We start from the raw sequence: 23,558 nt of genomic DNA on the forward strand, positions 1-23,558 counted from the left end.
CGAACAGGGTGCATGATTGCATGCAAATACATATGGCAGAATAGGTTTGTTACGCTGCTGAAGCAGCAGAGAAGGAAAGACCAATACGTCTACAACATGCTGCTCTGAGCATGTAAGAAATACAGCTGCTGCACATTTAACATATAAAAATAACCCCCTTCCCCGACAAAGAAACAGATATGGAATGGACAATACAAGGCAATATATGCATGCGGCTGAGTGTAAGAGTATAAACTGCTGCACATATCCACACACCTGAAAGAATGAAATAGTCAAGATAGAAACATGCAGATTTTATGCCAAGACATATGTACTGCTGTTCCTCTGAAGAGCCATGAGAGCTGCATGTATTGTGCCTGGGCTACCACCCTAGTTCTATGACTATGTGTGCCTGGGCTACCACACCGACTGGCTTAACTGTAATTAGACGTGCAGTGTGTAATGTTAATTAACAAATGCATATATGTTTAATAGATAAGACCTCATCATCCACATGAGCAAAATATCATCATGTAAGTCATTTGATAACTGTCAATGATATCACAAGTTAGTGGGAAATATCAGTTTCAGGCCTCATTCAGATGCAGTAAAATCAGATGAAAATCATACATGTGCCAATGCGACTCATGTAAACAAGCAGATCCGATTTTCTGAGGCATTGTGTTCTAGGTCATAAAAACTGTGGTACTGCTCCATGGTTTGATAATGTCATGTAATTAAGAATGCGTGGAAGCGGTTAACGACAACAAAACAGAAGAAAAGCATCTTCACTAGCATCAAGCGTCCTTGGCTAGTGTGTAGTGCGGGAACCCAAGGGGTTAGCGTGCACGATGTGTCAGATAGTACAGCAATTGTAAACACATGAATCAGATATGGGTCACAGTTGAAAAATAACGGACAGCCGTATATAACAAATCAGAGTTGCAGCGTAAACAAGGCCATTGTATCAGATTGAGTTTCACCTACCAGACTGCGCCATCTAGAGCCTCATGGCAGAATTTTGGATATAAAGGCTGTCAACCGTAACAATTTTTTTGTTGTTTTTGTTTTGTATGACACTTTGTGTGTGGATGTTTTTTTGCGTTTTGTATGAAATTCTGTGGCCGTCATACGGAGACGCTCACGACCAAAGGAATCACTTAATCATGTGGCAAATATAGGCTAATGTATTTTTTGGGCGTGGCCCACGATTGACTTATATCCTTAGATAGCAGCATTCAAACTTGGCAAAACTTGAGACAAATGAAAGGAAACCAATAAAACTGTTTTCAATGCTCGGCGGCACAACCAAAAGAAGTTGTATTTTGCCAAAATTGCACCAGCAGGTGTTCACGCCCTGAGGAAGTAGAAGGGGACTGTGACAGGAAATACCAGTTTGTTGTGAAAGACGGGCAGGAGCCGCTCGTAATGTTTAGGCGTAATTGTAGGTTCTGCAGTCCTCTCAGTTGTCATGTTTCTCCTCCCCCCTCTTGTTTTTCTTCCACACACACTCTCTCTTTAGCGCATGTATGAGTCAGCAAAACGCTCGCTTCATGCTGGAGCTCCAGAGTTTCTGTGACATCAGCATCATGCGTGAAAGATGATCCGGGGCTGGCGACTGAAGCAGGCGGAGGAGGACGAGGTAAATCCTTGTTTCAAATGGTACTTTACTGTGTTTGACCAATAGATGAATGTCTTAAACTATTAATGTGTGGGGTGGGTGTGTGCAGATGCAGCTCCTGCAGCGTTGTGGCCCCTGCGGCTAGATTAGGCCTGTACGGACTGAATGTGTGTCAGCACGCATGCCCTGACACACCTCACCGTATGTGTCCAAAGGTCTGCTGTGCCTTGTGCAACTTCACTCAGTAAGACGATTAGAAGGAAAGCAGCTGGAAGGAGGGGTGAAACTGCATTGCTTCTGTGGTAAAAATAACGGTAGGTTTAGCTTTCCTTTCTAGACCCTTTGCTCTCATATGTTGCATGTTTTTTGTAAAACGGGAGGCAGCTTGTAGTAACGGTCTTCAATAAATGCATATTATTTAAGAGAGCTACCGGACACTTCATTTTGAAGGAAAACAGCCAAACTCACCCTAGCAGCAGAGATTAAACTAAAACCACGCATGGTCACATGTCCTTAAAGGTATAGACGCATGGATAAAGTACTCGCCAAATGTTACCCGCTAGTCGGCCATAACTTTGTTAGAAACTGCGACAATTGCACAGTTCGCATAGAACTTTAGAAATGTGATCTACGAAAGCCAAGGACATTCAAACCGTCTACTGAAGAAAAGTGTTTGCGTATTTTAAATGAATCGAAGATGCGTAAAGTTTTTTTTCCCCTGCAGAACTCCATGTGGCGACACGCATATGAAACACGTTCTTCAGATTCATTAAATATGAGGAACACTTACCACATCCTCTCAATGACATTTCAGTATCATTTACATACTAATATAGTTTTTAGTATTTTAAATTCATTTCTATTTTTATATTCTTCTGCTTCTGTTTTCATTTTAGTTAAAAGTTAAAAGTCATTTTGATGTGTTTTCTGGTTGTATATATATATATATATATATATATATATATATATATATATATATATATATATATATATATATATATATATATAATATGTATTTTAAAGTAAAACATTTTAGTCAGTAAGTTGTTGGTAACAATAACTGTTCATCTATTGCTTTATTGTGATTTACCCTTTTTTTTTTTTTTTTTTTTTTTTTTTAAACAGTAAATAACAGTTTTTCTCAAGCCCAACAATTGTCTTTTGTTCTTGTTAACAGTGCAGTTTTCAGTCTGTTGTGCCAACCGTGCAAAATAGTCAGTGTGTGTAACGCTTGTTCTGTTGACCTCCGCCATGGGATTATTAATAATGGTTTTGTTGTTTATTAACTCTATCATCACTTCTGCAAATAATCTACAACCGCACATCATAAATCAATTACATAATGTTATTATATTGTCAGTTAGAATATCTATCTATCTATCTATCTATCTATCTATCTATATACATATATATATATATATATATATATATATATATATATATATATATATATATATATATATATATATATATATATATATATATATATATATATATATATATATATATATATATATATATATATATATATATATATATATATATATATATATATATATATATATATATATATATATATATATATATATATATTAGTATGGGTTATTCTGAATTAATACAAAAATGCACTTATAACTGAAGTCAAATGACTTTAACTGTTAACCGTCAACATGCCGAATTATACTGGCCACACCTCTTTCTCACCCCCTTTCTGGGGATTATTTGCAAATAGGTGGGATCAGGGTGGTGGAGATTTAAAGGAATAGTTCACTAAAAGTTAAAATTTTGTCATTGTTTACTTACCTTTGAGTATTTCCAAACAAGAAAAATTCGTAACCAGGCTCATTTGGCTTATCATTGACATCCATAGTATTTCTTTCCTACTATGGAAATCATTGGTTGCCTGGAAGCCTGGTTACAAACTTTCTTCAAAATATATTTCTTTTGTGTTCGGCAGAACAAAGAAATTCATAACAGGTTTGGATCTACTCGAGGTGTGAGTAAATGATGACAGAGTTTTCATTTTTGGGTCAGCTATTCCTTTAAGATGTATGTAAGGTGGGAGGAGTGGGATCTAGACACAACGATGACCTCTGGAACTTGTGTTCTGCAATGAGCACCATCTCAGTGTTTCTACTAATAACAATGTGCAACAGAATATAAATCAATATTCCGGTCACTGAATGGGCTCATGATGTAAGAAGTATGGAAGACAGACATTGGCATACCATTCGAAAACTTAGACTTTCATATTTTTCTGTACTAGATGGCTTCAGTGTTCCTGCCAGCGCTGGCTCGTATGGCCGTATGTGGCGGCACCCATGGGAACGAGCTGTCCGGTGTGTATGTGGTGCAGGAGATGGAGCGACAGCGGAAAGAGAAGGGAGAGGGTGCCTGGCCGATTCCTGTCACAACCGTGCTTTCAAACCCAAGAGCTGTGAAAGAGTGCAGAAGATACATCGACACCGATATGAACCGCTGCTTCAACAGAGACACGCTGAGGTGAGATGTGGAACTGCAATACTAAAAATAAAAAGCTTGCATATTGTACATACATGGCAATTACATGAACATTGAGGGAAAAGGTTGAGTAGTTTGAATTGCTGGATAATACTGTCCGCTATTGAACATTTCTGGAGTACTCAGCCGTGGAAGTTGTCAAAGCTTTCACTTGCATTCCCAAATCCACAAAAATATTTTCATGACTTAGTATGACTGATTTCAAGACTGATATAAGAGATTCTCATGTCCATAGACATGTCCATGCATTTGAATGAGAATAAACTTTTTACCATGCTAAAATGTATCATCACAATCTTGTGAAAAGGGTACATTGGAAAAGAGTTGTGAAATAATAAATGTTTTGCTACTTTCATCTTACCTCACTCTTTCAGTGAAATTTGCATTTAATAAAACCCTGCCTACCTTGACTTAATTGGCCATCTCAAGCATTTTGACACTGACGAGTGAGGTTACACAGCTGAGGCAGGCCAGCCTAGTAATGCTTTTTAAAGTTACAAAAATACCTCATTCTTGTCCCCCTCACTGTCTGTAGTACAGCTCTGTGTCGGGCGAATGATGACTTGTTGGGCAACTCTGGTTAACAAAAAGTAGTAAACACTTTTCTACATGCAGATATGTTACTGTGTAGCTCTAAAACGCTCTCTCTCTTGCAGTTCTCCTGTTACAGACAGCAGCCCATATGAAGTCCGGCGCGCTCAAGAACTGAACAATCTGCTGGGGCCGAAAGGATCCGCTGATGCAACAGACTTGATCTGTGACCTTCATAACACCACATCCAACATGGGCCTCACACTCATCCATTACACAACCAGCGACTGGGTGACCCTGCACATCTGCAAATACTTACAGGCAAGAACATCACTAGTGTGCTTCAATACACACCATACTAGAAGCTAAGGTCAGGCCTTCTCAACTGGTAGATTGTTGTGACCAAAAAAGAAAGGGAAATTTTTTTTTTGTTGTTCAGATTAATGTAAAAATAAACTGCAACTTAATAGCAAAAAAGTACAAATTAGGATAAAGACAATAAATAAAAAAAATACAAAAAAACACCAGTATTCTCACTACTTTTAGATTACTTTTAGATAACTTTGCATCTAAGTTGTTTATAGAGTTAAATGGGATTATTGTTATAGTAAAGAAATATATTTGACCATTAATTCTGCAATCTGAGAGCATGCAAATATGTTGTTAAAGCTGCAGTCTGTAACTTATTATGGTTAACAAATTATCTGAAATAAATTTCAGTATAACCAGCCAGTGTTCAAAACGGTCTCCTTACTTAATTGGAGTGGTGCTGGTAGGAATTTGTGAGAAATTCTAGCATGCCACTGCGTCATGATATCACGTCAGTAAACATAAAGAGGTTGTCCAAGCTAGTATGCTATTTAGCACGTGCGGATGCTGCAGGTGGCAGATTCTGTGAGAATTCTCACAAATTTTTGTACTTTAAAGAGGACCGGTTCAAAGAAAGAATAATTAACTTTTTGGATTAAAAGAATTTCTTCATGTGAAATTCGACTGGCATGACGAGCAGAGATTAGATCGTACATAAATAGAAATCTGCACGCTATAATAATAATTTGCACAATTTGATGTGATCTGATGCGAGTGATCGTTAAATTTATAATCAGTGCAATTTATTGTAATGCTTTTTTCTCAATTGGTCAGAACAAAAGTGACAGACTTGTTCCAGTGAAATTTGGGTCATATTTGGGTCATATATTCCAAAACGTAGACTATAATCTGTGATTGCTAAGTACAGGATACACACCGGTGCGGTGACTGACTGACACACATATTCCTCCTAATATTAGATTATTTCGAGCTGGTGCTGGTGTACGACCCATCTGTGAGATGATAATTTCGCAAGTGCAGGTTTTATTGGTAACTGTAATCTGATTATGAACGTTTGAGAATGAAATAAAATTGAATTACAAATATTAAATTTGTGGAATCTGATTACGCAATCAGTTAATACCCAACACTGAAAATACAGAGTATACAGATCTTGCAGAAAACCAGTTAAGAACCACAGACCTGCGTTTTTGTTTCTGTGCACGTGTGTTTTGATGTTGTGTGTTGTCGTGTGCACATTTAAGACTAAGATAACCAAAGTGCCTGTGAGAGTGCTGGTACTGGATGTCCCGATTATTGATGCTTATTCCTTGGAGTCTGTATCCAAGCATGGCTTTTGTAAGTGATGGTGATCATCTCATTGCATTTGCTGTTTTTCAACCACAAAAGCACATTCAGTTGACCTGTGTTTCTGTAGCAATAGAGGTCGGGCCGCAGCCGCACGGCGTTGTCAGAGCTGACATCTATATCATTATGAAAGAGGCGGTCGATTTGACCATAGAGTGGATCCACAAATTCAACTCAGGTAAGACTTAAATGTGTCTTGCTTGTGTACTTTCTGTGATATTTCATGGTAAGCGTGTTATATTTTGAACCATGTTTTTTCAGGAACAGTGTTCGAAGGCGGGGATGTGGAAACCTTTAGATTAATCAAAAGTGTTGATTATCCCAGAGATCCAGAGACTCGGACTCTCAGCGCTGCCATTCATCCTCAGCTGCAGGTGACGATCGTGATGCATGCACAACCATTGCTATTTTCATTCTCTATTTTCTATTACAGCAACGGTGAAAGACATATATAATTCTAATTATTGTTACGTGGGAAAAATATGAATTATTATGATAAAACGTGCTGCTGGATAGTACCTGATTACATGTAATCTGGATCATGTTAACAAGTGTTGAGTCCAAATATTTGTTATTGGATTATGCTAAATTTTAGTATGCTCAGAATCATATTAGTTACGTTTTTATGAATTACAAGTCCCCCTAAGATTTAAAGATCATATTTAATAATGATCATATTTCAATAATGTAATAACACATTCATGTGAATTTGCTCTGTTTTATAACATATTTCAAAACTATTTATTGTTTAGATTTTTATGATGTAATTATTAACTTTTCATCAACTTCCGTTCTTTCATTTACCAGTTCGGGAAACACTACAGCAATGCAATTTTTAATGCTGTTGCCACCAAAGAACTACATTAATTAAATTTTTAACAGTAATCACATTTCAAGTTAGATCAACAGTAATCTAAAAATAACCCGAAAGTAGTCAGAATACTTTATCTGAAACTAATAATATAGATTACATTAATCATATATTACTTTTAATCTGAGTTATACAAAATAAGATTTTACGCAAACTTTCAACATGCTCTGTATATCACAAAATCTTAATTGTCTTAAATATAAATTTCTTGATTTTGGTTATAATGTCCTCTAGACATATGCGAAAAACACTCAAAATCTCAATCGTTTATTATCTCTTTTGTTTTCTAGGACAAAGACTTCCGTCTTCTCAAGCAGGGAGACCCTTTATTTTTGTCCTTTTCTGGAGAAACCCTAAGCTACGAGGAAGAAGAGACACTTCATCCTTTTTTTATCAACGAAGCTGCGTACTACGAAAAGGGAATCGCCTTTCACTTGGGAAGAAAGATGATGCTGACGATTCCAACGGTGCAGGCGCAGAAAGACTGAACAGACGGAGAGGAAAAAGATAGCACTCACAGTTGCCACCATCAATCAGAATGTCACTTCAACGATTTTAACGATCACTTGTAACTCAGGTATACACAAAGTACTTATTTGTAGCTATATAACAACGGATGGCTCGTTTATCTGCTGCTAAAACACGGTGTTTTGGATGAATAGGTATTTATTGTGACCAGCAAAATGTTCACTTGACAGGAACGTGTACAAAACTGTATAAAAAAGGCAAAACCGTCTGAAGTACTGACATCACGGTGATGTCACAGTGGAGTGTGAGGTATCCTCTTGACTGTATTGCTCATATGCTGTCGCTCTTGCCTGATTGCTTTGACAAAATTGAGCCTCTAACGGGCTCGGAATAAAAAGACGAAACGAAAAGCAAACACACTCGCACAGAATGTGATCTCAAATATTACAATACACCACATGGCACAATAAAATCAAGTGAAGCTGGAAGTGCACGGTGTGATTTTTGCCACTGGTACGTTTTCATGCCATTTAAATCTTCAAGCCGCCTACAGATTTTTACGTCAAAGTGTGCATGATATACGTGATGAATGATAGCAGTGACCGGATGTTTTTAAGTCACTCAAGATGCACTCATTTCAACAACGTTTAGAGTGGCTTTACATCCAGCATTTTAGCTGTCATAACATTACGCTGAGAAAAGAATATATATCGAAAACAGCATCATGGTAACAATCACATAACGTGCACCAGCTAACTCTTTTAAATGAAGTATAAATAAGCATATAAACCACAGCTGAGATGGTTTTAAATGACTGAACCATCACGAAACATTATTACTCGATTCTAATCGGTCACTAAACGGGTGAAAAGCATGTAGTACATTCTCAAAGAGAAACTAAATGGTAAAACGGAGCATAACCGAGGCGAAGCACAAGGGGAAAAAAAATAAATAAATAAGCAAATGTTCGGGAAAACACAAAAGGCTCAAGTGGTTAGTGCTTAAGACGGACACAAACTTTCAGTCTTTACGGCCAAGGCGAAAGCCTACTGCATCTTGGGATTGCAGAGCGCTACAATGCAATCGCTTCAAGACGTCACTGAGTAGCTACAACACAGGCTGAATAAAAAAAACACGGAGGCTTTGTTTAAAACGCGCTGAGGAGATGAAACTAAACCTAACAGGTCAAAATAAGTTTAGTCAACAGGCAAAGTGTGACTGAACACACGGCGAAGCCCTGAATAGCTACTCTTTAGTGTTTACAGATGCTTTTCTGTTCAAAAGTTTGGTTTCTCATCTTCAACAGCACAGATGCTAACAGAGTGGTTAAAAGGCAGTTATATAGTAGGAAGATCCTTCAAGAAATGAATATATTCACAGGATAGTGCTACAGGTGGACGGCGTTAGTTAACCTACTAACTTTGAGCGGTGTGTTCTGACAGTTTCCTTCATTATTTTAGCTGGGTTAGTGGTAAAAGCGGCCGCTAAAGCGAACATGGCTGGCAAGACAATCCAGCCAATAGCCGGTGCTTTATTGCCTAAGCAACCCTGTAGGCGGTCATTCGAGTGTAGTGTTGGCGGTGGCTCCTCGCGGCCCATATGAAGAGCGCGGCGGCCATGATCTGCAGCGGAGACGAGACCAAAGCCAAAAACAAGGACCAGCCCGGCGCAGTGTTCATCCCCTCGGGCAGCTCGGATATGTCGTGTAGCAAACGCACGCCCGCGAGGAAACAGCACACGGTGGCCACGGAACACAGGCCTGAGAAAACAACACGCGTCAGATTTCTGGGAGCCGCGGAAATATAGACGTTAGCCTGGTATTAATGTCTTACCGGCCAGCAGATGCAGCAGCCCTACGAACAGCGTGGGAGTGATACTGCGGCAAAGACAGGCACACACTCCGATCAGCGCCGCAAGAAACACCAGCCCCACAGAGACCAGCGGCAGCAGGAACTGACACTTCCACAGGTCTGTGGACACAAACATTCAAAACATAATGACCAAGCAATAACAAAACATCCCGTTGTTTGCGGGAGCTAAATAAAATTTATATATTATTTATATATATCGTTTTTTAGGATTGTGTCTAGACAAACAATTATAAGTGAATGGAATGAATTAAAAATTATGTTGAGAACTCTTTATTTAATTGTCAAAGCATGTTTTTATTATGAGTGCTAGTCAAAGAGCTTTGCATTATATTTTTTTATGTTTTTAATGTCTTGCTGATTTTATAAATTTAGGCAATATAGTTTTGGCAAGTTCTTATCCGTTCATTACCGTTTAAAAGTCTGCAGATTGTGAAGGTTTCTAACTCTTTTGCTCACCAAGATTTATTTGATCAAAGATAAAAAGTTAAATCAGTAATAATGTGAAATATTATTAAAATTTAAACAATCCCGTTCAAATTTTCGGGGTCAATAAGATTTTGTAATGTTTTTGTCTTGTGCTCACAATGTATTTATTCAAATACAGTAAAAAGATTAAAATTCTGAAATAATATTACAATTTAAAACAACTGTTTTTAATTTTAATATGTGATTAAATGTCATTTATTCCTGTGATGTAAAGCAAAATTTTCATCATCATTACTAACATGCTTATTCACTGCTCAAGAAACATTATTATTATTATTATTATTACTACATTCATTTTTTTCAGGATTCTTCATTGAATATAGTTCAAAAGAGGATCAGTATTTGGAACAGAAATTATTTTATTATTAAATTATAAATGTGCATTCATGCAGAAAGACCCCAGTGTTTTAAAAGGTAGTGTGTAAATACAACGGAACCTACAGAAAACATAGGTGTGTGTGCGAATAATTGATTCAGGACGTACATGTACGCAGCAGATCTTCTCCGCTGTTAATATTCCCAGGAGATTTGTACTTGGATTCCCACTGCTGTGGCAAAGTAAAGGCCTGACATTTAGTCACCATTATCGGATCTGGAAATGAGGAAAGCGGAGAGCGAGAATAGAGGCGAAGAAAAATGTAGTAAGCATCAGTTCATAACCGAATGAACAACTAGAACCACAAGCTCCTCTCCTTACCAGGCTCTTTAAACCAGTGCGAGTCTTTGGGCACCAAAACGCAGCGCCACCAGAGACCCAGCGTGCCGTTCAGCCGGAACAGAGCCACACTGTAGCTCCTCTCATCCACGTCTTCTCCCTCGAAATCCTGCCGCATGGTTTGCAGGTCCGAGCCGTTGTTGGCGTCGTTGCTTGCCGGCTGACTGTGGTACTGGTACCAGTGCTGCGTTCCCATGGCGACCGAAAGATAGACGGTGGCAAGCAGGCTGAGCACGGAGCCGATGACCAGCGCCGTGGCGTATCGGTTGTCCACCATGGTGATGCAGTGCAAAAAGACTTCCTGTAGACGGCTAACAATTAACTCTTAGGTAGATGAGTGCAGCGACCGGTCATATCATTTGTACGGTTTCTGGTGACAGAGACTTCTTTTCATCCTCTTATGACATCTGACGATCTGGATACTATCTTCGCGAACGTGATCCTGCTTGAGATCCAAACAATGTGTCATCTAACACAGAGAGAGAGAGGAGTGCGATTAAATCTCTAAGCAGTCAAACAAAGTCATGTTTACATAAGTAACAAGTTAATACATTTTAAGGAGGAATAAGTCCCTGGATTTGCGAAAGACACTCCCAGTTTCGAGGCATTTAGCCAGGCAGCTAGGCATTCATGAGCAAACCTGTCTATTGAATGACTGTGAAACGATTCGTACTTATTGCATAAGTTATTGCACATAAGAAAACAAAAAAACGACTCTTAATTTCAAATGGTATAACAAGCTTTATTTTAAAATAAGAAAAATCAAGAAACTAACAAACAAAATTCTGATAAAAAACAAAAACAAAACAAGTTAAACACATGTAAGTGGTCTTTATCACGTCGATGTGTATAATATTTTAGTTGACTATATAATAATATAATTTTCGCAGTGTTTAAACGCACAAAAGAGCATTTGTTTCCAAATATAACTGAGATATATTTAACTGACACAAGAGCCTGGAGTTAATATTTCTTACACTAAAGTTGTTTGCCGTTGTGTAGCATGAGAGCTAACATGCTAGGATGTTTTAAGCGACCTACTCGAGACTTTTAACGAATAAAAAAATACGCAATTCAATTTTAAGTACTCTGAAACGTATATAGCAATGAAACATCTAATATACATTTTGTTTAAAGCAATGAAAGCTGTTTGGGATTGCCACTTACCGTATTGCTCACACCCTTCGCGCTGACGACGACTCCACTTCCGGTTACGATTACGAACGCGCGTGCACAACTAAATCCGCACGGACTCGGGCACGAGCAGTGCTCTTGAAGAGCTTTTTTTTGAAGATTTTTTTTAAAACCTCTTTACCAAAACGGAAGGACAAAAGATAAACCAAAGTGTTTTCTTCTGTTCGCGTCTGTTAAAAGGGGATTTTATGTCTTTTACACTCAATTTTAGTTATGCCTCCGTCCTCTTTCCACTTAATAATTTAGTTTTTTGAGGCCCATGGAAAACAAAATAGCATTTCTTCTCAATAACCTCATTGTTATTATTAAATATTAGAAACTGAAAGCATCGGTCGGTATTTCACACTGATTATCTGTCATGACAAGCAGCTCAAGTTTGCTTTGCATGCCATCAGCAGCTTCGAGCAAAATATTGTTTTATTATACAAAATAAATTTTATATATATATATATATATATATATATAAAAAGGTTAACCATGCTTTTGAAAACTCGTACCGTAAGTAAATTGCTGCTCATTTATCGATTTCACTTATAAAGCAAATGTAAACCACCCAACTTGAGACCCCTGAAATACAAGAAATGAGAAAACACCATGTATATCACTGGTGAAGAATGTAAAAAACAGTGCAGTTTATTTTGCAAACGATTCCTGGATTTCATATGGCTTTAACTGCACAATTAAAAGATATGCAAGTGGACAGATACAAAAACATTAACCATTATTTCATATTAACAAAAGGACATGCGGTGCAAAAACCAAAAAGTCACTCATTTGCAAAAAAAAAAAAAAAAAAAAAGAGCACTTGACGAAACATGATTTCTAGTACTATTTAAGAGAGTTAAAAGTGCAACGGCTTAAAATCAGCAGTAGAAAATCAATGGTAACATCATCGTGAAGGCATCTAGTGCAAGACCAAAGCTCATTCTGAGCAGCTTTGACACCTGAGAATCACTATACAGTACATTACTGTACATGTGCCACACATTACTGTAGATTCACAGTGATTATCATATTTTCAATACAGTACTCTCGCGTGGCATATCTTACTACTTCATCCTTTAGACTCCTTCAAATCAGTAAAATGTGTGATGTGAACGGTTTATTCTAAGATGGTTCTGCTCCAGAAGGTCTCGTCCGATGAAATTTCCTTGTAGTGTCCGGTTGACTTCACGGAGCCGTTTATGACAGGAGTGTCGGTGAACTCCACGATGCAGGACCCCGAGGAGCAAGGGGCCGCCTCCAACTCCAGAACGGTTACGTTGTTTTGGGCCGAGGTGCTGAGCAGGTGTGCTGGGACAAAGAGGGTTATCTGTGGCCCCCGGGACGGCCAGTAGCGACCCACGTTAAAACCGTTAATCCACACCTGACCCTGAAATTAAAACGTACGTCGCGGCCTCTATTAAACCTGATGGGAATCTGATCTCTTCGCATTTATAAATGCATTTCAGTCAAACCGGCAGAATCAGTTGGGAGTCCTACCTTCCTCCAGTTGGGAAACTGGATGTATGTGTCCTGAGGGAGGTCAGGGATGCTGTCGGGGATGATGAAGCTGCCGGCGTAGAAGGTCGGAGGTGAAAGGGCAGGAGGAGTGGGGCTGGCGGAGGTGGAGACGAATCTGGTCGAAGCCGACAACAGGCCCTTGCGCACTGCTTCATCTATACTCAGAGAGTACACCGTCCAGTTACCCAGAACATCAGCACCCAGAGTCAGATTAAACACCAGGCCCTGAGGAACATGGAGAATAATTAGTAATAAGTAGTAATAATAAAATAAATTTAAAAGCATTTATTATTTATTATTAGTTTTAAGATTTTAAATGTTTAATTTTTATGATTTTTCTTTTAATTGTTATTCATTTATAATTTAGTTTTATAATTTTTACATTTTACTACAAACTTGAAAAACATTGTTGTTAAAGCTGACAAAATAAAATGAAATCTAAATATACAAGATACAAAACATTTAACTACATGATTATCCAAAAATGAAGCCCTAATATTAAACGGTTTATATCAACACTTAAACTGATATAAAATAAATTAAACCTTAATATTAATAATATTAGTAAAAATAAATTTTAGGCAGACAGTATTTTTACAAGTATTTTTACTCTCCATTAAAAGTACTTTAAGCATCTATACTTTATCAGTGTTTTTTTAAACTACTTCAATACATTCTAAAGCATAATATTACTTTTTATTGCTTTATGTTTCATATTAAATATAATTTAACCCCTAATTACATTAGACATCTATTATTTTTTTACATTTACTCAATTAAAAGTAACTCAAAGATTTACTTGAGTCCAAGAAAGTACTACATTTTTTTATGTTCTTAGGTATTATCTTAAGGTAAAACAAATAACAACTTTTATTTATGAAATGTAGCACAATAAATGTAGTGAAGTAAAGTTTTCAAAAGACTCTGATAAACTACAGATACTTTTAAATTCAGTAAAAATCCACCTCTGGACTTTGTTTGAGTTAACAGTAATACTAACTCGGATTTGGATATAGCTCGAAAGCTGCGAGAGGAATTACAGTTTTTCAGTGGGATTTGTAATTTGCTTTAGAATAGGCCGGGGGGAACTGAGAATTAGTAAAACAGGAAGCGGACGAGAAAGTTTTGGTTGCCTTGAAGTCATTAATTTCTTTGCCATAGTTGATTGTCCCCATGTTCTCCACCAGGACGTCCACGTGGCTGCCGGCTTTCCCTGTTATATTAATGGTGAGTGCCTTGTTCCTCTCCAAAATACCAGCAGCAATCTAAACAATAAAAAGATCAAATAAGCAAAAATGAAAACTAAACTTCATCTTATCTTAAAATCCCACAGAGCACCATGGCAGCTACCGCGACGGCTCAGCGAGACGATCAAAAGTGTAAAACAGTGGATCTCACCCCATCGATCGATATGTAGGCCCGATCGTGGACTCCGTTTAGCGGGGACGACAGCGGCGTGGGTTTCAAGCAGTTGACAGGTAAAACAGTCTGATACAGCATGAAGCCAAACGCCTGACCAGATAATAAAACACCCAAAGTCAATGCACGGATAAGATAAAGCAGCGAGCACTGAGGCAAGATGTAAATAAGTAACATTACTGAACTTTACTTCGTATTTACTAACAAGATGTGGGCATACCTGGTTCATATCAGTAAACGTTATTGGGTAAAGAGTTTTGACGGGGCCGGAGAGAGATAATATATCTAAAAGCTCTGACACGGTCTTGAGCTGCAATGACAGAGAGGTCATTCGCGCACAAGTTATACAGGAAACAGAAAATATAAATCATGTAACGACAAAAAAACGGACTAACCTTCTTCATCTGCACTTGCCCATAAGCAAATTTAGGTGTTGATGGAGGCAGCAGTCCCCCTGGTATCTCTTTGTACTGTAAAAAAAACCACGATCAAATCAGTGTGCATCATTAGCGCTTAAAAAAATCTTTTTTTTTAGCTTCTTTAGTCTTTACCATTTTGATGACTTCTCTTATAGCGAAATACTTTTCTGTGAGGTCTCCAGCTTCTGTAAGCGGGGCGTCAAAGTCATAGCTGGTCGGCTGAGGACTATAAGGAGTGTTGGCGCCTATAATTCAATAAAACCATGAATCATGCATTCTAACATATTCCCGGCTTGTTGGGTGAAAAACCTCCAAGAACGTACCATTCCAATAACCAAAGGTAGTTCCACCGATGAACATATATCTGGAATGCAATGACAAAAATCAATTCGTTTCTGAAATCAGTTTTCAAGATCGGCTGTTATTATGGGCGACCAACTAACAAGTTGACGCTGGCTCCCACTGCCAGAATTTCATTGAGGGTCTTGACCACAGCAGCTGTGGAAACCACCGAGTGTTTCTCGCCCCAGTGATCCAACCAGCCTGTGTAGAACTCAGAGTTGACCTGCAGATAAAAAAACGAAGCCTTCATTTCCATTTTCCAGAGCGCATTTCTATCATTGCATTCGATTGCTTCAGATAAAACCATTTGCTTAATAAATGTAGTTCAAGCGGTTTTGCTTTCCATTCTCTCACTGATAGGAAGGTTCTTGCTTCTTACCAAAGGCCCACGTGGCTCTGCGTGTCTCTGTGCTTCAAACGCAGCGGTTACATTTGACCCTGCGCACAAATACAACAATACATATGGTTTAGTTAAAAGCCTGTTACATCGGAGGTTTAGTGGTAAGCATTTCTAAAAACAACGAAAATAATATATAAATCATATATATATAGGATGTGCAGACCTGGACCAAAGTCAACGGTGGCATAGATGCCCTGGAGAGATCCACACTTGAGATAACCCACAGTCGGTCCATCTGTGGTGAACAGGACCACATCATCTCCCAGATGAGCCCGAAACAGCAGGCTGAGATGCCGGATGTAATTAAAGTCACAGGCAAAGTAACTACCGTATTCATTCTCTACCTGCGTAAAGGGAAACATTTATTAATTTGCCCTGAAAAGGGGTGAAAATTCATAAATAAATGTATACTTATGAACACACCGAGTATGTATATTGTATGTATATTGGGCTGTCAAACGATTAATCACATTCAAAATAAAACATTTTGTGTGCATAATACATGTATGTGTACTGTGTATATATTGGGCTGTCAAACGATTAATCACATTCAAAATAAAACATTTTGTGTGCATAATACATGTATGTGTACTGTGTTTATTCATTATGTATATATAAATACACACACAGAATATATTTTGAATATTTTTTTACTATATTTATATATATATATATATATATATATATATATATATATATATATATATATATATATATATATATATATTTTTTTAAATACAGAAACATATTTTTACTAAATATATACATGCGTGTGTTTGTATTTATATATACATAATAAATATATATCCTGAAAAATCTGAATGGAGTAAAAAAATGATCACGCCCTTGAAAATTCTAAGCAGACAAGTTGAATATTAAATAAAAAGGCGGAAAAGAAATAGGCAATTGTGAAATACTAGTTCAACAGGAAATGTCACTGAACAGTACCACAAGTTAAGCATTATACAAGGTGTGAAACCGTATCTAATGTGTAAATACATATGTGATACACGCACATACAAATAGATGTTACTTTCATTAGAGTGCTTGTTGTGTAACCGTCTTACTTGCACTGTAATGATGGGTCCTCCGTTCTGGTAAAGGTTACGCTTCAAGATGGGCAACAGCTGCCCCATCCACTTATCCACTGCTGCGAGATAGTCTAAAATAATACAGAGAGCTCTGAATGAATAACTGTAGTTTATAAGCCATAATTGCACTCATTCAACTGCATTTATCCCCATGTGAGGTTAACCGATAACTGCATTACCTGGATCAGATGATCGCAGCAGAATATCTTTCTTTTTCAACAGCCAGGAAGGCAAACCCCCCTAAAACAAGAAATATTGAGAAATAGTCTGTTTCCTGTACAATACACTTTTCTTTTCGCCCCCTACACAACTGCTCATCTGTTGAAATATGGGAGTAGTGCACACAAGTTTAAACTATCAGCATTCTAATGATTCCAAAAGAATCTCTTCAGGTTTTAAAGCGCTTCCATGGAACCATGCTTTAAATTTGAAACTAAATTCGAATTTATAGTCAAACATGCGCTTCTCTGCCTACAGTTCAGTTGTCTCTCGAGTCTTTTCTCACCATATCCCACTCCGCACAGATGTAGGGGCCCGGTCTCATGATGACCAGCAGACCGATTTCACGGCACAGCTGTAGGAAGTGCCCCAGATCCCGGTCTCCGCTGAAGTCGTACCGACCAGGCACCGTCTCGTGGAAGCTCCATGGCACATATCTGTGGGTTCATTTGGACAAGATTAGTTGAAATAATTGTATGCGTTTTTAACAGTTAAAATAATAAATAAATATATATATATATATATATATACTCTGTGTTCGGCCCATTGATTACTACATATCACAAAATTATTTCATAATTAATCGTATCTCCAACAAGCAACTTGACATATCCTACAGCTCAGAAATGCCCACGATTGTGATTTTATTAACATCCGTGACTTTTATACAGGTAATTTATACAGGTTTTCCAGGGGCGAACTCAAAATATTTCACACGACTGACGCACTGACGCACTGAATCACTGACTCAGTTCCTCTTACGTCTGGATGGCGTTCAAACCGGCCATGTACATCTTGAGCAGCCTGTCCTTCCAATAGACACTGGGGATCCTGCTGTAGTGGATGCTGCCGGAGATGTAGCGGAACGGCTCTCCATCTTTAATGAAGGAGTTTCGATGGTAATCGATAGAGAAACTGGGTGCCGTGGCATACTGAAAAAGGAAGACACAGCTCGTGCTTTAAAAAAATGAAACATGTTTTTCGAGAGCTAAAGGGAACAGGTCACCAAGCATTTCAAAAAAAAAAAAATCACAATATCAAGTATATTATTCTAGAAAGACTAATTATGTATTTTCTCGTGTTATCCTTATGTTCCAGACTGGTTTGCTTTCTTCCGCAGAACACATACAAATATGTTTTTCCAGAAAATCTATAAAAAAGGGAAACAGTCGTAGTCCCCGTTCATTTGCACTATATAGAAAAGAGCAGCCTTTAAAAATATCAATGTTTATTTACAAAGGAAATCGTACTGATTTGGGATAACATGAGGATAAATAACTGATGACAACCAATTGACAATTTCCGGCGACTGGTCCTTTAAATATAAACACAGATCTACATCATTTTGCCATTATCATCATGTTGACTTCCTCACATGACATGTCACAAGACACCTGTGACTTTTAAAGATCCGCGTTTTTTACATAACATCTGAGCAACAGCACGACCGACTCTGCCAAAGCACGAATATTCATCCAAAAATTGCTAACACTGTTTTTAGTGTTTTATGGATCATAAAACACTGAAAGGTACGACACCTCTCCTAAATGTATGAACTGTTTGATCATTACAAGCAGCCTAAAGCAGAAAACATCTGCACACTAGCCAGTGCATTTTTTAGTAGCCTCAGAACTCAACGTTTGGTTAAAATGATACGATTTAAAGAAACAAAGTAAATACTTGCCGTGACCAATGGCAGGGTCAGGAGGAGGACCGGTATCAGTCCGACACCGGGTGCCATGGTGTTCGAGCGGTCCGGAAGTGAAATGCCATTGTTTTGTTTTTTACTAGAGATGTACGACTACTGAACGAATCATTCTCTGGAGTCGAATCTTTTTAATGAACTAGCTGAACCGGCTCGCAGGACTGCTCTGAACAATTCGCTCACGAAGCGAACTGAATCGTTAAAAGTCCTGTTGAAAACAGGATACAGGAATATATAGCGTAATTTGTTATGTTTGCTGTTAGCAAAAGTTCACATTCATGAGCAAATATTTACCGGCTCTAAACCTCCCTTTTCTTTGGTCTAAGTTAACTATTAGGAAACTATCCAAAGTTCGGTTAATTTGAAAACTATCTCTAAATTCATCCTTTGTGTATTCCTATATTACTTTGTTTTTGTTACCATGGTAACAAGTCTCTTTGTATATCTTGTATTTTCCCCTTAATTTTTTTTTTTACTGCCTTAATGTTTTAATGTGTGCACTGCTCTTTCAGACCGAGAGTTTATTATTTATTTTCACTTTCGAATAATTAATTAACTTAAATAATAAAAATGAAAAACAAAATACAAACGCTTATGCGTGCACAGCGAAAATGTACACCGTAGATATAACAAGGAAATAAACAAACAAAAGAAATTATCAATAGAAAAACGCAATAAACAAAAATATTATAGCGCCCATCTTTAGTCGAGCGTTGTCATGCGATAGCGCAAAAGGATCCGGACCTTGAACCGATTCGAGAACCGACTCGTGGAAATGACTCGTAGTTCATCAACGCTACGCTCCTCCAAAACACTAGGTGGCGATATCGAGTGATTTTTTTTCTCCGGCTCTCGGCGAAACACGGGAGGAATACACGTGTGTTTCCGCACATGTGTAGTTTTTATTACCGTTTTAACATATATTTTTCTCCGGCTCTCGGCGAAACACGGGAGGAATACACGTGTGTTTCCGCACATGTGTAGTTTTTATTACCGTTTTAACATATATTTTCTACAGTATCGATCGACAGAACTCTGATCATGTCTGCGTCTGTGAAAAAGAAAACACCCGACGGAGATGCCGCCGCAGAAGCCCTCGATAAAGAAGAGAGTTCTCCCATTGTGAGCCGCACACGGAGCGGGCGCATACTACGGACACCCGCGGCCAAAACCCCCGTCCGTAAGACCAGAAAGTCTGTTATCAGAGAAGATCCGGCAGAAAGCGCCGAGTCTCGGCAGGAATCGCCACCTGATGACCGTACAGCAGATACTAAAAGCGACCAATGCAGTCCGGAGCCAGTTCCAGCGTGTCCGGATGCATCTACATCAGCAGATGTCAGTCGAGAGTCAGACACTGCGGGCTTGATGGGGTCAGATCAGGCCAGCGAGAAGGAGAATGTGGTAAATAATACAGAGACTGAATCCACTGATCCCCCTGACCCCAAGAAAAGGGCCAAAAAAAGGACTCACTCAGAATCCAGTGAGAAGAAAAGTAAGATGATTCCTCTTGGGAAACCTAAGTCTGGAAGAGTATGGAAAGACAGAAATAAGCAAAGGTGACTAACGCTGTACTGTCCTGACAGCACTTGACTTTGTTCATGTCTGTCTTTTTGTCATAATGCTAAGATGCATAAATGTTTACAAGCGCTTTTTTTTCTCCCGTGACTGTTATTGTGGCATTATTTGTCTTTTTACTGCTACAGCGGTGTTTCTTCTGTCCGGTGCCGTCTCCGTCTGACTTTTTGTATCTTTTGCAGGTTCTCTGCTCTGTTGAGAGACAAACCTCTGCGTACATCGTGGGAAAAGAAGATGGAGGCCAAGAGAGAGAAGCAGCTGGTGAAGCAGTACCAACAACGTCTGAAAGACGAGCAGTCCAGAGAGAAAGAGGTAATGTTTTTTTTTTTTTCTGCAGCACGTCGATCGCGAAAGTCTCTTATGCTAACAAAGGCTGCTTATTTCACCTTTGACCTTTAATGCTTCCTCAGTAAAAGTGTCCGTTCTGTTAATCCCGGTGACATTGTGAACGGTTTAAAAACTTAAAGTCTTTTTTCCGCATTGAAATTTTCAGGAGAAAAAGAAGAGGAGAGCAGAAAACCTGAGAAGACGAGCAGAAAACGAGCGGAAAGCAGAGATCGTGCAAGTGGTAAATGCAGGATGCGATTTTTATTTTTTTATCCGTCGAATTCTCCTTCGTTTGTCTTTTTCCGAATGGCTCATTGCTGCTTCGCCCTTTCAGATTAAGAATACGTCAAAGATCAAGAGAATGAAGAAGAAGCAGCTGAGGAAGATTGAGAAAAGAGACACGCTCGCGATGGTGCAGAAAACACCACCCGTTGTCAAGAAGGGCGCTGGGAAAATAATCAGCAGCTTGTAGAGAGTGTCTCGAGCTTTGACCTTTACGTGCTGCGTTTTGATGCACGTGACCCTCGCTGTGGAAGATACTAGAGACGTGTAATAATGATGAATTGATGACTCTGCTTTAGGTCTCTGGGCTTGATGTAATATATCTACAGCAAATGAATTTGATAAAACAATACGCGTCGACCTCACGGATAATGTCGTTTTTTGTCACATTAAAAAAAACTGTCAATTTCTTCATGGCTCATGCAGGCGTTTTTTTTTATCTCGTTATTGATTTATAGGGAGCGGTTTCATTTTGTAACATCACCTTGGGGCTTTCCACTGGTTGTATATGGCTGGTGATCTGGTGCTGTTTGTCTAGTTAAGATGCTTTCACTTTCATTATTTTTGTTCAGTATCCGGTGCTTTTTACACGGCGAGTTGGAGCGATCGGTACTTTTCGGTCCAAAACAATATCACAAAGAAACGACAGTTCTGTAGCAGGATATATAAAAATATAGTGTTCGGAAGAGGTGATTTAAAGATGCGCCCTTATAATGAAAAAAATAAATCGTACAGAAACAAACAAGGGGGAAATAAAACATGACTTGTCAGGGTTTTTTTGTTTTGTGTGTTTGTTTGTTTTTTTTGGTAACCATTTCCTTCAAAAGTCCACCCGCATTGAATGTTTATCATAGTTTGAAAACTCCGGTGGCCTGAGGTGAATTCGGCAGAAGGATGAAGTAATTATGGGGGGTGGAGTCTGGGGAGGAAAAAAAAAGGTACTTTCCATTTTCATTGCAAATAAAAGCCGGATGAAGACCAGAGAGGCTCAGAGAGACAGCATGGCTACCACTATTCATGCAGCATTGGTAAGGTTATTTCAAATGCATTTAAAAGCAGACGATCATTTAACGTTTAAGTGTGAATGTCTAGCTTTCTGTGCTTGTTTTATTGTGATCAAGTGCCCCTCTGACAAATGTCTTTGTTCTCTTTTAGGCTCGATGGGGTCTGTTTCAGCCTGAAGCGTGTGGACCCAGGCAGTGTGTTAAAGGAGACCCCAAAGACACCGTGCCCGTTCCCTTCCACGAGCCGCTGGAGAACACCACCCACACCGTTCTCCGGGTTCAAGAGCCGCTTGCACCGGGTCCTAAACGCTTTCCTGTGAATGTCTTGAATGGCTCTAACGGCATGAAGATACCCGTGTTTGTGAAGAGCACTGATACCATCGGGGAACTGCAGCAGGAGCTTTTGAAGCTCAACCCTATCCTCGGAGGGAGCCTGAATCTGATCTTCAATGGCAAACCGGTTGAGCCGTGCCAGATGCTGTCCTCGCTGCAGGTGAAGCCGGGAGCCACGTTCATCACCTATCAGAAGTGCCACGGAGGTTAACCAGGCCTTAGATGTATTTCTCTATTACGTTCAATGTTAAATCATCCTTAATTACAATGCATTTAATACAAACATGTGCGATATCTTTTATTACCGTTAAAAAGCTAGATCATTTCTCAGGATGCACCTTAACTTGATTTAATGCAACAAACCCAGAAAGTTCTTTTATCTGTAAGGGAATAGATAATTAGAAATTGGATTTTCGCTTAAATCTAAATTGTATTTAACCTAATGTAACAAATATGTATTTTTTGTATTCAAAGTGTGTTTTGTTTTTGTTCTTTGAAATCCTCAACAATCGACGAGGAAGAGTTTCGGTTTTGCACTCTGTCTGTAATATCTGCAAATAAAAAAACGGGTGTAGTGGAAATGACGGGATCTAACCACATAGAAGATAAAACTAGTAAAGCAGACATTTTATATGCAACCTTGTAACGTGTGAACCGATTAAATAAAAAGATTTATCATTACCTGTTGATTGTGTTAAATGAAAATATCTGAAACATATTTTGCATTGTTTTTTTTATTTTGGTTTCATTTTAGTATGTTATATAACAGTATAACTATGATACGCGATATTCAATACTTGCATTGAAATTTCTGCAGCACTGGAGCTTCACAGACAAGTCCTGATAATGTTCTCCTGCTTGAAATTGTATATTATAAGTTGTAACACACACACACACACACATATATATATATATATATATATATATATATATATATATATATATATATATATATATATAAACATTATGAGCTATAGTGGAAACAAGAAAATTTGACCATCTGTAC

General features: G+C 38.4%; 4 protein-coding genes across 4 annotated transcripts; 2 read left to right on the forward strand and 2 right to left on the reverse strand.

Annotated features, from left to right (window-relative positions):
* The first annotated feature begins 1,373 nt into the window (after positions 1 to 1,373).
* On the forward strand, positions 1,374 to 8,082 carry LOC122342355 (N-acyl-aromatic-L-amino acid amidohydrolase (carboxylate-forming) B). The gene is made up of 8 exons (XM_043236139.1): positions 1,374 to 1,621; positions 1,710 to 1,914; positions 3,867 to 4,102; positions 4,777 to 4,972; positions 6,226 to 6,319; positions 6,399 to 6,506; positions 6,590 to 6,702; positions 7,490 to 8,082. The coding sequence occupies exons 3-8, from the start codon at positions 3,867 to 3,869 to the stop codon at positions 7,685 to 7,687; spliced, it is 945 nt and encodes a 314-aa protein (XP_043092074.1). The 5' UTR covers positions 1,374 to 1,621; positions 1,710 to 1,914; the 3' UTR covers positions 7,688 to 8,082.
* Positions 7,848 to 12,006, reverse strand: cldnd1b (claudin domain containing 1b). Its single transcript, XM_043236147.1, has 5 exons — positions 11,907 to 12,006; positions 10,722 to 11,208; positions 10,509 to 10,616; positions 9,500 to 9,637; positions 7,848 to 9,426 (listed from the first exon to the last, which is right to left on the reverse strand). The coding sequence occupies exons 2-5, from the start codon at positions 11,014 to 11,016 to the stop codon at positions 9,206 to 9,208; spliced, it is 762 nt and encodes a 253-aa protein (XP_043092082.1). The 5' UTR covers positions 11,017 to 11,208; positions 11,907 to 12,006; the 3' UTR covers positions 7,848 to 9,205.
* Positions 12,007 to 12,541: 535 nt separating this feature from the next.
* glb1 (galactosidase, beta 1) lies at positions 12,542 to 19,152 on the reverse strand. Its single transcript, XM_043237501.1, has 16 exons — positions 19,011 to 19,152; positions 18,089 to 18,258; positions 17,613 to 17,763; positions 17,287 to 17,347; positions 17,084 to 17,178; positions 16,180 to 16,360; positions 15,996 to 16,054; positions 15,718 to 15,839; positions 15,598 to 15,638; positions 15,407 to 15,519; positions 15,251 to 15,325; positions 15,076 to 15,165; positions 14,835 to 14,948; positions 14,570 to 14,701; positions 13,416 to 13,661; positions 12,542 to 13,305 (listed from the first exon to the last, which is right to left on the reverse strand). Exons 1-16 carry the CDS (start codon positions 19,065 to 19,067, stop codon positions 13,036 to 13,038), a joined length of 1,977 nt encoding a protein of 658 aa, XP_043093436.1. The 5' UTR covers positions 19,068 to 19,152; the 3' UTR covers positions 12,542 to 13,035.
* Positions 19,153 to 19,849: 697 nt separating this feature from the next.
* On the forward strand, positions 19,850 to 21,625 carry ccdc86 (coiled-coil domain containing 86). The gene is made up of 5 exons (XM_043237509.1): positions 19,850 to 19,949; positions 20,035 to 20,587; positions 20,789 to 20,918; positions 21,100 to 21,174; positions 21,268 to 21,625. Exons 2-5 carry the CDS (start codon positions 20,073 to 20,075, stop codon positions 21,403 to 21,405), a joined length of 858 nt encoding a protein of 285 aa, XP_043093444.1. The 5' UTR covers positions 19,850 to 19,949; positions 20,035 to 20,072; the 3' UTR covers positions 21,406 to 21,625.
* Positions 21,626 to 23,558: the final 1,933 nt, after the last annotated feature.

This window comes from Puntigrus tetrazona, chromosome 1, assembly GCF_018831695.1.
Source record: "Puntigrus tetrazona isolate hp1 chromosome 1, ASM1883169v1, whole genome shotgun sequence".
In the NCBI taxonomy this organism is placed as follows: Eukaryota; Metazoa; Chordata; class Actinopteri; order Cypriniformes; family Cyprinidae; genus Puntigrus; species Puntigrus tetrazona.

Bases quoted from the DNA above. Each gene is read 5' to 3' on its own strand.
- LOC122342355 (XM_043236139.1), top strand. From the start codon at position 3,867: ATGGCTTCAGTGTTCCTGCCAGCGCTGGCTCGTATGGCCGTATGTGGC. The intron at 4,103-4,776 runs GTGAGATGTGGA...TCTCTCTTGCAG, and splicing joins TTCAACAGAGACACGCTGAG to TTCTCCTGTTACAGACAGCA. The intron at 6,703-7,489 runs GTGACGATCGTG...TTTGTTTTCTAG, and splicing joins CCATTCATCCTCAGCTGCAG to GACAAAGACTTCCGTCTTCT.
- ccdc86 (XM_043237509.1), top strand. From the start codon at position 20,073: ATGTCTGCGTCTGTGAAAAAGAAAACACCCGACGGAGATGCCGCCGCA. The intron at 20,588-20,788 runs GTGACTAACGCT...TATCTTTTGCAG, and splicing joins AAAGACAGAAATAAGCAAAG to GTTCTCTGCTCTGTTGAGAG. The intron at 20,919-21,099 runs GTAATGTTTTTT...TGAAATTTTCAG, and splicing joins AGCAGTCCAGAGAGAAAGAG to GAGAAAAAGAAGAGGAGAGC.
- cldnd1b (XM_043236147.1), bottom strand. From the start codon at position 11,016: ATGGTGGACAACCGATACGCCACGGCGCTGGTCATCGGCTCCGTGCTC. The intron at 10,617-10,721 runs GTAAGGAGAGGA...CCTCATTTCCAG, and splicing joins GCACTGGTTTAAAGAGCCTG to ATCCGATAATGGTGACTAAA. The intron at 9,427-9,499 runs GTAAGACATTAA...TTGTTTTCTCAG, and splicing joins GCTGCTGCATCTGCTGGCCG to GCCTGTGTTCCGTGGCCACC.
- glb1 (XM_043237501.1), bottom strand. From the start codon at position 19,067: ATGGCACCCGGTGTCGGACTGATACCGGTCCTCCTCCTGACCCTGCCA. The intron at 17,179-17,286 runs GTAATGCAGTTA...GTATTATTTTAG, and splicing joins GCTGCGATCATCTGATCCAG to ACTATCTCGCAGCAGTGGAT. The intron at 15,166-15,250 runs GTTAGTCCGTTT...CTGTCATTGCAG, and splicing joins GGCAAGTGCAGATGAAGAAG to CTCAAGACCGTGTCAGAGCT.